We start from the raw sequence: 15,797 nt of genomic DNA on the forward strand, positions 1-15,797 counted from the left end.
TTTTTTTTTTTTTTTTTTTTTTCTGAGGCAGAGTCTTGCTGTGACGCCCAGGCTGGAGTGCAGTGGCCCGAACTAGGCTCAATGCAGCCTCCGCCTCCCGGGTTCAAGCCATTCTCCTGCCTCAGCTTCCCAAGTAGCTGGGATTACAGGTGCCCGCCACCATGCCCAGCTAAATTTTTTTTTGTATTTTTAGTAGAGACAGGATTTTGCTATGTTGGCCAGGCTGCTCTTGAACTGATTTTGTGATCCATCTGCCTTGGCCTCCCAAAGTGCTGGATTACAGGCGTGAGCCACCGTGCCTGGCCAAACTTAACTTTCATTGTATTGTCTAGCTTTTAAAAAATGAGTATGCAAACACATCATAATGTCAATAGTCAATTTAGGGTGATGGGTGTACAGTTTTTATAATATTTCCCTATTAAGTTTTGTAAAATAAAAATAGTTATTTTTAAGTAAACGAGATGCCCGTAGATGATGTAAACAATACCCTGTAATTTCCCGTTGGTCCCAATATAAAGCTGACTTTTCTAGGGGTTCTATGGGCTCACAGGCCATCCTAGTTTCTTTCACCAGACAGATCCAGGCAGATGCCCAGAGGCGTGTGAGCTGGAGCTACAGCATTGCAAGGTAACGAGTTCACAGGGTGTTGAAAAGTCAGTTACGAAGGTATACGTGGGGATGGGGCAGTGAATGGTGTATAAAAAGGAGGGTAAGGTAGGAACTGGGGACGCAGGATGTGGTGTAGAAAAGTGTGCCGAGATGTGTGAAGTCGCCTGACAGCATAAGTAAGAAGCTGTATGTGGGGGCCATGGAGGTCCCACCCACAAGGCTCTTGAGCTCTGTTTCAGGAGCTCAAGTCGCATCGCTGCTTCCACGGTTCATCGGAACAGGCTGCTCCGTACATTTCCTTGATGACCACCCACTCCTCCCTCTCGGCCACTCCCCTCCCCATCAACAAATTCCAACGCCCCTCACCCGGGACCGTGGACCTCAAGGAGCCACCATTGCCTCGGATCGTGGACCACCAATCTCTTCTCCCGCCAATTCGGCCCTCTGACCTTCGCCTTCTGACCCCGAGAGCCACTCTTCCGCCTTCCGTAGCACAGGAATGCATTCTGGGGCTTCAAGAAGCTGCTGTTTTTGAAAGTGATTCCTACCGAGGCAAGAAGGCAGGTGCTGCAGCCAGGAAAATACATTTGCGTGTGTTTTAATGTTTATTTTCACTCACTACAATTCTTTCGTAGAGGGAGCGGAATTTAAACTTCTGGGTCAGCCTCAGTGCAGCTTGGGAAACGTAGTTCCTGGTCCGCACGTCTAGCTCCACGGAGCCGAGACTGAGGGAGCGTCGCGAAAGTTGCCCGTTTAGGAACGCTCCCATTTGGCGCTCCAAAGAGAAGAACTGGTTAAATAGTCGCACGGAGAACAATGCGATTCAAATTTCTCATTTTCCAAGAATGCTCCCTTGCTGAAGCTTGGAAGGGCACGGGACTCCTCTCTCCTTGATCCTGAAACGTGCAGCAGGTAGATAACCTCCTGATCCCTGATAGTCTCCGCCTGTTTTGATGCCCCGCCCCCTCTGCTGAAGCCCAAGCCGCCCATTGGCTAGGAGCACTTGAGCGGCGGAAGCAGCTGGCTCGCGCGGGGACTGCGGTGAGGGGGCGAGCCGTGAAGATGGCGGCAGTGGTGGAGGTTGAGGTTGGAGGTGGTGCTGCTGGGGAACGGGAGATGGATGAGGTAAGCGGAGTTGAGAGACGAGGAGAGACTCAGCCTGAAGCTTGAGGGGAGGGGCAGTGAGGTGTCGGGAGGAAGGGGTCTTAGGAGAGATGAGAAAGATCCTGAGAGGGAAGGAGCTGATTAGGGGGCGGGTGCGTGGAGAGGGAAGTCAGAGGCACTCCTGACTTGGGGACTCCGAGGCGGCCTTGGGAGTGGAAGACTTGCTTTAGCCTCAGGGGTGGAGATGGAGGATAGAGAGGTCGGAGGGGTGGGTGTGTTAAGATTTTGCGATTACTAGCTGGGGGTCTTAGGGTAGGACTGAAGGGCTGAGAGGTAGTTTGAGTCGGAGGGGCGTGAATTTTTGCAGGGGAAGGCCGAGCTTCCACTGTGAGAGAGGACTCTGTCTAAGCCTAGGATGGGGGTTGGGGACACAGACCGGAAAAGAGGGCTAATCCATTGGTAGTATAGCTTTGAGTTATCTTAAAGTAGGAACTGTTTTATTTATCCTTACATTCTAAGACTTGTATCTAATGCGGGCTCAGTAAAGTTTTGGTCAACGAATGAAGGAATAGGTGGATGAATGAATGATTGTCTGCCTGAATTCGTGCATTTATTCACTTAATGAACATTAAGTGTGACCTTTGCTCCGGGTCGTGGGCCAAGTGCTAGGAAGACAAAGGGTGCATCCGTTGAAGAGCCCACAGTCTAGTGGTGGGAGACAGACAAGAAGACTAGGTATTGCATTAGAGGCATAATCGTGACACTGAGAAGAGTGCAACAGTTCAGCTTGGGATAGGGAAGGCTCCCGTAGTTGCTGAGTCTTAAATGATAAATAAGTGTCTCTCTCTCCTTCTAGACTTAAGAGTTCCTTGAAGGTGAGCTCCTTGAGATTGTATGTCCTCTTTACCTGTCTAGTAGGGTGAGAAAGGAAAATGAAAAGATTCTGAAGCTGTAGAATTGATAGCTAGAGGCGTTTGTGATCTTGCATATGCCAGCATATGGACAAAGACGGCAAAAAGGAATAGGAGGAAGGGAATTGGTTGTCAGAGATAGAACCAGTGAGATCTCTGAGGGGTCAGAGTCTGAGAGGCCCCTTGGGTGGGGGAAGAGTGGTGAGGATTGGGGATGACTGAAGATGAGGTTCAGAGAAAGGGAGAAGTGGACTTAGGAAGCAAGAAGACTGTTGCTTGGTAGTGGGATGAGCTGGAGGAGTTGGATTACCTGATTGGGATCATTAAGATAGGAGGAAGAGACTGAGAAATCGACAGGTGATCACAGCAGGGGAATTTTTAAAGAAACGTTGTAGTCCTCTGCCTCCCAATCACTAGAGACTACAGGTGTTGGTTGGTTAGGTGGGGTGATTATGGAAATGACCTCCAAGATCCTTCCTAGCTTTTACTTTTCTGTGATTACAGTTGGCTGTGGTTCATTGAGATATATTTGAAGGCACTTTGGAAAGGGTAAATACTGTATTGAAGTTCTTATTTATGGGCTCTCCCTTGAGACATTTATGTATATCTCAAAGAAAGCTTTAGTTACATATGTCAAGGTTCATCAAGATAAAAAGCAGAAGTTTTGGCAGAAGAGAAAATAACATTTTCTTTTCTTTTGAGATGGAGTTTCTATCTTATTGCCCAGGCTGTGGTGCAATGGTATGATCTCGGCTCATTGTAACCGCTGCCTCCCAGGTTCAAGCGATTCTCCTGCCTCAGCCTCCCGAGTAGCTGGGATTACAAGCATGCGCCACCACACCCGGCTAATTTTTTGTGTTTTTAGTCAAGACGGGGGTTTCTCCATGTTGGTCAGGCTGGCCTCGAACTCCTGACCTCAGGTGATCTGCCCGCCTTGTCCTCTCAAAGTGCTGGGATTATAGGCATGAGCCACCACACCTGGCCAAGAAAATAACATTTTCATTTGGATACTTTTAAATTTTGTTTCTTAGCTTTTCTTTATTGTTTTAAGGACTGAAGGGCTTCTAGTAGTATAATAGATTTTGCAGAGTATCATGCCTAGAAGTTAACTTTTTATGAAACCACTAGCATTCATCCAAGAAACCTTGTTACTTGTTTCATTTTCTGAGAAAAAGTATGATTTGTTGTCTGGAAATGCTGCGTGGACTGGTTCTATCTTTTTTGTTGTTGTATGTTTGAGAAAGTAAGCTATGAGAAGCAGGAACAGTCATCCCTTCAAGCTGCAAAAATAACAGAGGTCTGGTCGGGCCTTAGTTTGTATTCAAGTTTCTACTAATGTCTCTCCAGCTGTTTCTTTTTTTTTAAGACAAGGTTTCACCATGTTGGCCAGGCTGGTGTTGAACTCCCAACCTCAGGTGATCCACCCGCCTTGGCCTCCAAAGAGCTTGGATTACAGGTGTGAGCCACCACGCCAGGCCTCTCCAGCTGTTTCTTTGCAGCCTTACCTGCAAAGAGAAGGTGAAAGAGAAGGTGAAATTCATCATTTAACATGTAATTATGGGGTCTACCGTGTGTCATGCACTGAGAATTCAAAGATAAGTAAAACAGTATCTTTACCAATTTACAGCTGAGTGAAGAGACATGCAAATAGCATATTATAATACTAGATAATTGCTGTAATGGAGACGTGTAACAAATGCAGTGGGGCACAAGAGATAAGCGCTTTGAGTCTGCTAGGGGGAGTCGGTAAAGTCTTTATGATAGAGATGGGTTTGAGCTGAAAAAGGTTGGGTTTACGAAAGAGCAGTGGTTTACATGTGGCGTCAGCGTTACCTTCTCTGTAGCACTTTGTTTGATTGATAGACTCTATTGTGGAGCCCAGATTTTAATAGGGTAATAGGTAGCCTGGCTAAGTTGGAGTTTCTACTTCTTGGGAATATAGGATATTATACCTGTGTTTTCCAATATTAGATGCTATTAGCATGATACATAATTTGGAATAGCATTCATTCATATTCCTTTTCTCTTTTTTTGTCTGGTTTCATTAATGCTTTCTCTAGAAGTTGACAGGTAATTTAGGCTTTGTTAACGGCTTCTTCCTTTAGAGGAATAAATAGAAAAGAGGACTTGGGAAAAGAGCTACCAGTAGAAAAGGCTACTGTTTATTCAGCCCTTGCCATACAGCAGCCTCTGTTTAAAACCCTTTACCTGCATCATCTTATTTATTACTAACAGTCGGCCTGAGAATTAGATGGAGTTAACCCCATTTGATAAATGATACTGAGGCTCAGAGAGGCTAAGGAACTTTCCTAGGATTCCACAGTTTGTGAGTGGGGAAGTACAGCTGCTGATCCAGGCCTGCCTAAGCTATACTGAGGTTGGCCTATGCTATCTGAGCTCCTGGGTTCCATTTCTTACTCCACTATTTGTGCTTTAGGGGTAGGTAATTTAAAATTGTATAGTCTTAATTATATGTAAACATTGATACTATGATAAGTGGCTGTGATTCAAAAGAGCATTTTGAATCTCACATTTGTGAGGAAGGTTTTATTAGTATTCCCTATTTGTGATTGAGGAAGCTGAGGTTCAGAGGATTTGAGATACGCCAAGGGTTTTGAGACTACCAGGTGGTGTCACAAACACTTAAACCCACATTTCCAGATTCCAGAGTGTTTCTCTTCTATTCTAAAGACCCAAACCCTTTTCTTCATGTACAAAAGTTCCATTTTCTTTTTTCTTTTTGTTTTTGAGACGGAGTTTCGCCCTTCTTGCCCAGGCTGGAGTGCAATGGCACGGTCTTGGCTCACTGCAACTTCCGCCTCCTGGTTCAGGCAATTCTCCTGTCTCAGCCTCCCAAGTAGCTTGGATTACAGGTGCCCACCACCATGCCTAGCTAATTTTTGTGTTTTTAGTAGAGACAGGGTTTTACCATGTTGGCCACGCTGGTCTCAAACTCCTGACCTCAGGTGATCCTCCTGTCTCAGCCTCACAAAGTGCTGGGATTATTGGTGTGAGCCACCATGCTCAGCCAAAAGTTCCATTTTCAAAACGTAAAGCAGCATTTCATCCCTGAGAGGATCAAAATGAGGGTTAATCAAAAGAATATTAGTTTTTCCATACAGGTTCTTTAACTTACTGATAACTGGATTCTGCTGAACCCCTGTTTAGGAGGAATGATTAGCCCATTGGTAGTTAAGGAGAAGAGAGAGAGAGATGGGCCTAGCCAACTCAGGTCAGGTGTTAAACTGGCCGTAATGACTGCCTAAGCTCAGTTCTGTCTCTCAGCCTGCCAAAGTACAGCATGCTAGAGATGCTAGTAGGATAAGATGTGGGTACCAGTTAGGTGCCCCAGAAGCCAATCTATTCCTGGAGGCAGTGATTTCCCCCCTCAAAGGGGAGGCCAGCCAACCTCTGAGAGGAATTAGATGCATCTTTTTGGCACAGAAAGCTAGCGTGGGAATTGAGGTAGAAAAACACTTTAATACCCAATAGGGCCAGCCAGGGCATTGTCTGGCTAGTGCCTGTGAATCTGAATGTGTCCACTCCCAAGACCTGTTTATCTGCCAAAATGATGTGAGATCATGCAGATCAGTGAGGAATTTCCAGCTCAAGCTGAAGTTCAAAGCAGGTATTCTAGCCGGCAGCTAACTTGAAGTATTAATATTATTGCCTCAAGTGAATAATTTACCTCTCTTTGGCCCTGTTTTTTTCCTGTTGAAAGAGAGGAATTGTACTAGATTGGATGTTTGTGATTTGCCAGCTCCTCTGCCTAATAGTATACAGTATGCTTTTTAATTAAATGTTTACAATATTCCTATGAGAATTGAATTATTGGATGAAATCGTCTCTAACTCTTCTTGGCTCCAGCCCTCTCTGTACTGTTTCTCATTACTGCCAGGTGTTGTTGGTGCTGTCCTGTCTGCCTAGAATACCTTTCTTTTCCCTTACTGCCTTTCGAAATTCTACCTGCCCTTTAAGGTTCTAGTTCCCTTGGCTTCTTGGACTATTCTGATCTACACTGATACCTTTCTCCCCTGCCTTTTATGGTTGTCTCTGTTTAAGTTTGTTTCCTCATTCTCAACTGAGTCCTCAAACTTCTGAAACACCTTGTGTGCCAGCCACTTTGGTGTGCCTGATAATACCAAGATAGATAAAGTGTGATAATTGCCCTCAAAAAGTTCACACACTGGTATGAGTAGAGTGATAAATACATGCAAAATGTGTCACAGGTGCTGTGATAGTGGGATGGGTACAGTGGGTACATCAAGGAGGTAGTGGCAGTCAGTATTACATCTCCTCTTCCCAGCTAGGTTCGTAAACCCACAGCAGGCAGACTGTGGAAGTTCCCATCCCTTGCTTCTTCAGGCAGTTATCACTATTTTTTGAGTGTTTGTTCTTTCTCCTGTGGTCGTCTCCCTATAGACATTTAGTAAATGTTCCTTGTTGCCAGGGATTTTTTTCTCTAGATATTTTTGGTCCAAGCCAAGATCTTATTGAGGGATCAAGGCATATGTGACTGAAGTTTAATCTTGGATATCTGACTACCTCTGGATTTTTTTAGGCATGTAAAACGAGTGGTGGCATAGTGTAGTGGGGAAAAAAACATAGAGTAGTAAACAGTGGGCTTATATTCTAGACTAGGAATAGCAGACTTGTTTTATCTCAGAGACAGCCACCTGATCATAGATGCTTAGAAGCCTGTGTTGAGAAGGATTCTGAGGCCAGGGCTTAGCAGAAAAGAGTGCTGAGGGAGAGTGCTGAGGGTGAAATAATATAGATTACTTATTCTGTACCAAGTCCTGTGCCACGTGTTTTAGATGCATTCCTTTTTTTTTTTTTTTTTTTTTTTTTTGAGACAGCCTTGCTCTGTCACCCAGGCTGGACTACAGTGGAGCGATCTTTGCTTAGTGCAACCTCAGCCTCCTAGGCGCAAACGATTCTCCCACCTCAGCCTGCCAAATAGCTGGGACCACAGGTGTGCACCAACGTATGTGGCTAATTTTTTGTAGAGACAGTTTCACCGTGTTGCTCAGGCTGGTCTTGAACTCCTGGACTCAAGCGATCCGCCTGCCTTGGCCTCTCAAAGTGTTTGGATTACAGGAATGAGCCACTGTGCCGGGACGTTAGATTCATTGTTGAATTTAATGCCATGACCTTATAAGATATGTACTATTATTATCCCGTTCTGTAGATGTGGAAACTGAGGCATGGAGAATTTAAGTAACTTGCCCAATGTTATACAGCCAGGTAAGTGACAGAACTGGGGTTCAAATCCAAGACTACTTCAGTGCTTGTGCTGTTAACCACAATGGACAGTATGAGTACTCTGTACTGCCCATCCTGTTCTACCCTAGACATTTCCATTGTGTACATTTGGGTCTTCCTTTCTGGAGGTGATTTAACTGGAGTCATGTTGTTTGTCTTTCTCACCACATTGTGTTCTCCTTGAAAAGAAGGGCTATTCATTCTTATATTCCCTTGTGCCTGGCATAGAGTATGACTCAATAAATGTGTTAATATGTGAACTCAGGAATGATTCCAGTTTTTCTGTACCTCAGTTTTTCATCTGTGAAATGATAGGTTTGGACTAGGTGACCTTTGAGATCTCTTGCAGCTTTGAAAGACTTGGATCCCAGAGTTTTATTTTGGCCATGTTTCTTATAACTCTCATCAGGTACTCAGTAAATACTAGTGAATGACTTATTGAATGAAGGTATAATTTTTCTTTTTTTTTGATAAGGAGTCTTGCTTTATTGCCCAGACTGGAGTACAGTGGTGTGATCTTGGCTCACTGCAACTTCCGTCTCCTGAGTTCAAGCGATTCTCCTGCCTCAGCCTCCCAAGTAGCTGGGACTACAGGTGCATGCCACCACGCCCGGCTAATTTTTTGTATTTTTAGTTTCACGATGGTCTCGATCTCCTGACCTCATGATCCACCCTCCTTGGCCTTCCAAAGTGCTGGGATTACAGGTGTGAGCTGCTGTGCCTGGTATATAATTATTCTTAGTAATCTATGCTAATAATTAATATTGGGATGACAGAAGAAAAAATGGTGACGGGGAAGGAGTAGACAAAAAGGCTTACATATAACCTGTAATTCCACCGCCTTTGACTTTGGAATGCAGTCAGAGCCTCATGCTCTGACAGATACCCTGGCAGATTCCCATTTGAATTCCAATTCCAATTCCTGTCATCCCCAGCTCACCTTTGCTTTTTTTTGCAGGTCGCTTCTTTGTTATGATTTAATAACTCATCTACTTCCAGAAGGAATTTAAGATATCAATTGGTCAGTAAAGGGGTTAGGAGAGACGGGAAGGAAAGGTGAAGATGAAGAGGAATATTTTCATTCTTTGAGTGCAAGGACTATCTCATCTTTGTACATTCCTCAGTGCCTTGATCAGTGCTTGGCACATAGCTCATATCAATATATTTACTGAATGAATGAGAATGCTTGTAGGTGTGGATTCTGTTAAGGAAAAAGGGAATGTTGACTAACTTGCAAAGGTTGACTAGACCGTGTACTGTCTGTTCTGGAAATAACATAATATCCCCTACCAGTATTTGTTTGTAAACTGCTTATGAAATATTTTTATTGGATTCATTTAAATTAATGCCACATTACTCCTTACCAGTGAGTCATTGGCACTGCTTTCTGCTCCCATAGAGCCCTGTACAGATTTCCGTTAGCGCTTACCATGTCATATTGTCTCTTCCATTAGGCGGGACTGTACATTATCCTTGAGGGGACTGACTGCACATTATCATTTTTTTCATCTCTGTATTTTCAGCACCTAATCTTACACAGTGACTAGCATGGAGTAGTTATTCAGATATTTATTGAACTTGAATTTTTTTTTTCTTGTTTTGAGATGGAGTCTCTCTCTGTTCACCCACGCTGGAGTAGAGTGGTATGATCTTTGCTCACTGCGACCTCCGCCTCCTGGGTTCAAGCGATTCTCCTTCCTCAGCCTGTGGAGTTGCTGGGATTACAGGCACCGCCACCACCCACACCTAATTTTTGTATTTGAACTTGTGTCTTAAATCTAGTCCATACACCCATGTTGAACGTCCCCCAAAAATGGTCAGCAGTGTGTATGTGAACCCCTCCAATGATAGCGAGCTAATTGTTCCATGGTCAGCCTATTCCTTTGAATGCCTCTGTTGCAGTGTCCTTCAGATTGGATTCGATTCTTATTTCTGTATTGCTTCAACTTTTTAGTCCTCATTGTACCTTTTCCCAGATTCTGCTTTTTTGCATCTCTGACTTGCCATGGCACTAACACTGCCAGAGAATGCCTCTGGGGGATGTAGGCCCAGTACCCCTGGCTTTGTTTGGTCTGAAAGCTTACTCCGTGGAAGCCAACCCAGCATAATCCATCTAGTGCCATTTCTCATCTCCATGTTACTTCTTTTTGTTTTCCCTTCTTGAAGTCATTTGTTACCTCTACTCCTCAGAGAAAAATCTGTAGGTAAACACAAGCTCATTAGTTCCCTCTAAAGTGCAGCTTTCCCAAGAGGATGCTGGATCATGGCCATGGGCTTTTGGCCACGGGCAGCTAGAGAGAAACTGGGAAAAAGGGAAGCAGAGAGCATAAGCCTTGCCAAAGTTTTTGGTTCATTTTGTCCTCCTTTCACAGGGTGTTATCAATAACTCAATGCATTCTGTTACTTAGAAGCCTCATGTAACATTTTCCTCCCTGTTGCCCGTAGGATTGAGCCTAATTGTCTCTGAGCTTGTCATTTAGTGCCCTGCAGAAAGCCTTTTCTCCTGTTTTAACTATAACAATAATAGCTAACTTTTTTAGTGCATACCATGTGCCAGGCAGTAAACTAAGCATTTTACATGTATAACTTCTTAATTCTTTTAAGAAACCTTTTATTTGAATTTATTTTATCCTGAATTTATTCTCCTACCGTAAGTTTTTGTTTCATCAGTTTCTTCTGTGCAACCACCTCTTCTGGTTAAGCAACATTTTTTCCTTTTTTGGTAAGGATCATCTCTGTGGCAGGGGCGCTCACGTCTACGTTAATTTGGTCTTGAGCTCTGTAAGTATGGCAGTGCATCTTGGGTGCCTCATGCACCTGGATGTGTTCGATGACTAGATAATCTATTAATACACCTAAACCCTTTTTTTTAGTTTTGTTTTCCTTTGAGACGGAGCCTCGCTCTGTTGCCCTGGCTGGAGTGCAATGGTGTGATCTCGGTTCACTGCAACCTCTGCCTCCTGAGTTCAAGTGATTTTCCCACCTCAGCCTCCCCAGTAGCTGGGATTACAGGCACCCGACATCATGCCTGGCTAATTTTTGTATTTTTGTAGAGACGGAGGTTCACCATGTTGGCCAGGCTGATCTCGAACTCCTTACCTCAGGTGGTCTGCCCACCTTGGTCTCCCAAAGTGCTGGGATTACAGGTGAGTCACCATGCCTGGCTCATCTAAACTCTAAAGTTCAGCATTACTCTGCATTTTAAAGCTTGTACAGCAAAAATTCACTCTTTTTGGGCTACCAATCGTGTGCCCAGCCTCACTGTTTGGCTTAGGCACATTTACTGACTCCACAGTTGTAACAATGGATTGGTTTACATTGCTTCTATAAAGTGACATCCTTCAGATACTTTGTGGCTTTCTGGATTTGCATACCCCCCAACCTCCCTGCACCCCATTGGCCTGGGCAGTTTCTTGAGTCTCCTTAAAGTGAATATGAGGTTTTTAATATCTTGATTTGCATGATTTTGTGGGGTGTGCTGGGTTAAGTTAATAGCCATTTTCACAGATCATCTTAGGTTGCTTACTGGAAGAGGAAGAGCTAATTCTGTTTTAATGCTGTTATGATCTTCATTTTCCAGATGAGAAAAACTGAGAGACAGAGAAGTAATTTATTCAGGGTCACACAGCTTGTAAGTGGAGGTGGGATTTGAACATGGTAATGCAACTCTCTGTCTTCATGTTACAGTGTACACTGTTGCTGGTTTACACTATAACATGGGTTCACTATTTTCTTACTTTTTTTTCTTTTTCTGTTCCTAACCATCCTGAAGGATTCACTGTTTTCAGAAGTCACTATGTATTTATTGTGCACTTAATTATGCCAGGTACTCTTTTTAGTCTTGGGAATTAATAAATGGATAAAGAGACTATCTCTGCTCTAAGGAGGTTATGGTCTAGTTGGGAGAGGAACCCATCAAGTGATAATGAAAATATAGTATGATGAGTGGAGTTATAAATTATGTACAAGATACCATAGGTGTACAGAAGAATGAGTGCTTAAGCCTATTCAGGAGTGTTAGAGAAGAATTCAGAGAGGATATGGCATTTAGGCTGATTCTTAAAAGTTTACCATATTGATAGGAGGCCAGTTTAGGCCAAGGTAAAGCATATGTATGAAGGAATAAAGACATGAAATCTCCAATCCTTAAGCATATGATTCTAATGACATATTTACTGATAAATGTATGCTTTGTGCAAGTCACTATGTTAGGGATTTGGGTCAGGGGAAAACCATGTTTCTTGCATTCAGGGAATTTACAGTATAGTTAGAAAAATAAGATGTAGTCCAGTTGGAAAGATAGTGGCTATAATTCTAAAATAAGAAGTACTAAATGTTTTTTTTCCAGTAGAAAAATCAAAGTACTGTAGGGGAAGAAAGTCCCTCTCATTGGTATGGCTAGGGAAGATTTCATGGAGAGGGAGCCATTTGAGTTGGGCCTTCATGGATGATTTGAATTTTATTAGAGCATCAGGAATGAATGCCCCAAATAAATGTTGAGAAATGAGTATATATTTGTGATTAGCAAGTAAGAGAAGAGTAAGAGCTAAATTAAAAAAGGTAGGTTGGAACAACCTGAGGGTGGTTTTTGAAGGCCAGGCCGAGGAGTTTGGATACATTTATTCATTCCTTCAGTCACCAATTATTGAGTGCTGATACATGCCAGATACTGTGCTGGGGACACAAAGATGAAGATGTGGCTCCTGCTTTCAGGAGATTAATAGTCTCGTGAGGTACAGCTAGTGCTCGACTTACGACCACAATTGGTTCTGACAGACCGGTCGTAACATGATTTGGTCGTAAGTTGAGTAGGCTATATGTACAGTACTGTGAAATGATGTTATAAAAATCTTTAAGTCATATTTTATCATAATTTTCTTTCATTGTTATATATCATAATTTTCTTTGTTCATTTTATGCCATTTGTATCATCTCTACACCATTTTTTTTCTTATTTTTACATTCGTCAGGTTTAAGTAAAACACTGCATTACCGGTACAAGTGGTTTAATATTTGCAAAACATGCAAAATTACAAAATACAGGTGCATACAAAAATACAAAATACAGGTGTAAAAAAATACCATAGGAAACATTTTCCCAATTGCAAAACATATCAAAATATATAAACATGTATGAAACATTTTATTGGCCGCTGGTGCTTGGCTGCGGATCGTTGATGTCATCATCTGAGGCAGCAGTTGGGGTTACCGGAGTTGGTTTTTTCATAAACATGGTGAGCTTTGTCTGAATTGTATGTTTCTTTTTTTCTTCATAAATTTCACGATACGGACGAAACACATTGTGCGCCATCCGTTCAATCCTTGCAAATCGTTCGATGTTTGGGTCCATTGCTTCGAAATGTGTAAGAAGTTTATTCAGTAAAGATAAACCATCTGATAATCCCTTAGTGGTGAACTTTTTTTCTGGCTCCTCCTCTTCTTTCTCTGCTTCTCTTCTTTCTTCTTCTGCCACTCTTTCTTCTTCCAGTTCGATTAGCTCTTCATTTGTAAGTTCTCCGGATTCTTTGTCTAGCAATTCTGCGACATCTTCCATTTCACACTCCAAAGAAAGGTCTTTAGCGAGTTTTACTATTTTTTCCCAAATCGTTTCAAGTTCATGTTCACTGTTAAATCCGTCAAAATCATTAACATAGCGCTTAACACAATTTTTCCAGATGCCATTTATGCACTTTGTCATCATAGCCTCCCAGGCGGTAGCGATATTCCTGATACACATCAAAATGTTGTAGTGTTTCCAAAAATCTACAGTGGAGCAGTCGTGGCTAGCGATTGTGGTCGTAAAGTCCAATGGTTGTAAGTTGCATAGGTCGTAAGTCGATCAATACCTGTAAACCAGACATGGGAACAGATCGTTGTAGTATAGTGTCGGCATGTGTTAAGTACTGTGATGACGCAAAAGAGGGAGTGATTAACTCTGCTTTGGGAATCCTTAAAGACTTAACAGAGAAGACGCTTGAGTTTGTTCTTGAGGATTAAGTTTGAGTTCAATAGATAGTCAGAGTCAATGAGGTAAGGAAGAGTGAGCTGTCCAGCAAAATGAAAAGATATGCAAGGCTTAGAGATGTTGAACAACGTGGAATCTTCTGGGAACTGTGTGAAGTTCTGTATGACTGGAGTTTAGGTAAAATGTAAAGGGATAGCAGTGCGTGACATGGCTGAAGAGGCCCCTTTGACACTGTACTAAAAAGCTTAGGCTGTAGGGAGCCACTGAAGAGTCTTGAGCAGAGGAGTGGCATGTTTAGATCTGTGTCTCAGAATGATCAAGTCTAGTTGAAGTTTGGAAGTTACTTTTGGAGGGATCAGGTTGGGAAAAGAAGAACAGGAGGTATTAAAAGGAGTGAGATGATGTGGACCTGAGCTTGAGCAAAGACAATAAGGTTGGAGAAAAGTGAGCAGTTATAAAAATGTTAAGTACCAGTGCTTTCCCTTATTGTGTTTTGCCCTTTCTATTTATCTCCCTAATTAATTCATTCACGTATTCAGTAAAATTTATTAAGTTTATAGTCTGTATTATATATTCGTTATTTCCTTTTTCAAATACTTGTGAGTTCAATGTCAGACATTTTTCTAGGTCCCAGTAATTCATCAGTGAACAAGACAACCGAGGTCCTTGCTCATACTAAGTTTGGTTTTTAATGTGGTAAAACAATTAATGAATACATAACAAATAAACAGGATAACTCCAGATGGTGAAAAGTGCTTTGAGAAAAGTAATGTAATATGATAAAGATGACTAGAAGAGAAGGGCTACTTTAAATAGGGTGGTTATGGAAGGCCTCTGAAGAGTTGCTATTTGAACCAAGACCTGAATGGTGAAGACCTAGCACTTTTGAGATTTGGAAGCAGGTATGTTTCAAGTGGAGGCAGAAGCAAGTACAAATGCATGGGAGGGAGCAAGGCATGTCCTGGGACTAAAAAGCCAGTGCGACAGATCATAGTTAGCAAAGAAAAATAGTGCCGAATGAGGTCAAGGAGTCTGGCAAGGTTAGATTTATAAGGACTTGTAGCTGCTGGTACATGTTGAATTTTATTGAGAGTATAATGAGAATGGGAGTGATATGAGCTGATGTACATTTTTAAAAAGATTTTTCTGGCTGCTTTGAGAAGAATGGATTGTAGGAGGTGACTCAATGAGAGGTTAGGAGGCTATTGTAATAGTCCAGATGGGAGATGATAGTGTTTTGGAATGGGGGTGGGGGGAGTGGTTTGGTCCTTTTGGGCTGCTAATAATAAAATACCTTAGACTGGGTAATTTCTAAACAACAGAAATTTGGCCGGGTACAGTGGCTCATGCCTGTAATCCCAGCACTTTGGGAGGCCGAGGTGGGTGGATTACTTGAGACCAGGAGTTTGAGACCAGCCTGGCCAACAAGGTGAAATCCTTTTTCTACTAAAAATATAAAAAATTAGCTGGGCATGGTTGCAGGCGCCAGTAATCCCACTACTTGGGAGGCTGAGGCAGGAGAATCGCTTGAACCTGGGAGGTGGAGGTTTGCAGTGAGCTGAGGTCACACCACTGCACTCCAGTCTAGGTGACATAGTGAGAGTGTCTCAAAAAAAAAATTGCTCACAGTTCTGGAGGCTGGGAAGTCTAAAGCCAAAGTGCCAACAGATTCGATGTCTGGCAAGGGCTTTGTGCTTCAGACGCTCCTTGTTGCAGTGTCCTCACATGGTGGAAGGGACACCACAGCCTCCCTAAAGCCACTTTCCTAAGGGTGCTAATCCCATTCATGAGGTCTATACCTTGATGACCTAATCACCTCCTGAAGGTTCCGTCCACCGCTTAATACGATTGCATTGGAGATTAAGTTTTTTTTTTTTTTCTTTCTTTTTTTTTTTTTTTTTTTTTTGGGGGGTTTTTTTTTTTTTTTCCCGGGTGGGGGGTGA

General features: G+C 42.8%; 2 protein-coding genes across 8 annotated transcripts in view; one reads left to right on the forward strand and one right to left on the reverse strand.

Annotated features, from left to right (window-relative positions):
- Positions 1–1,259, reverse strand: part of LOC116537012 (putative short transient receptor potential channel 2-like protein) — a 27,980-nt gene extending 26,721 nt beyond the window's left edge. For 3 of the 6 annotated variants that reach the window (XM_032258937.1, XM_032258931.1, XM_032258938.1), the window contains exon 1: positions 976–1,259. The gene's annotated coding sequence lies outside the window, so the exon portion shown is untranslated. Of the gene's footprint in view, positions 1–487; positions 931–975 lie in introns of those variants that run through there. The other 3 variants (XM_032258935.1, XM_032258932.1, XM_032258936.1) reach the window with 3 other exon arrangements.
- Positions 1,260–1,315: 56 nt separating this feature from the next.
- RNF121 (ring finger protein 121) overlaps positions 1,316–15,797 on the forward strand; it is a 68,697-nt gene continuing 54,215 nt past the window's right edge. The window contains exon 1 of one of the 2 annotated variants that reach the window (XM_032258939.1): positions 1,316–1,734. In XM_032258939.1, coding sequence (XP_032114830.1) covers positions 1,672–1,734 — 63 coding nt within the window. In that variant the 5' untranslated portion in view covers positions 1,316–1,671. Of the gene's footprint in view, positions 1,735–14,959; positions 14,964–15,797 lie in introns of those variants that run through there. The other variant, XM_032258940.1, reaches the window with a different exon arrangement.

Source organism: Sapajus apella, unplaced genomic scaffold (genome assembly GCF_009761245.1).
Source record: "Sapajus apella isolate SASKATOON/1434 unplaced genomic scaffold, GSC_monkey_1.0 scaffold106, whole genome shotgun sequence".
NCBI lineage: Eukaryota > Metazoa > Chordata > Mammalia > Primates > Cebidae > Sapajus > Sapajus apella.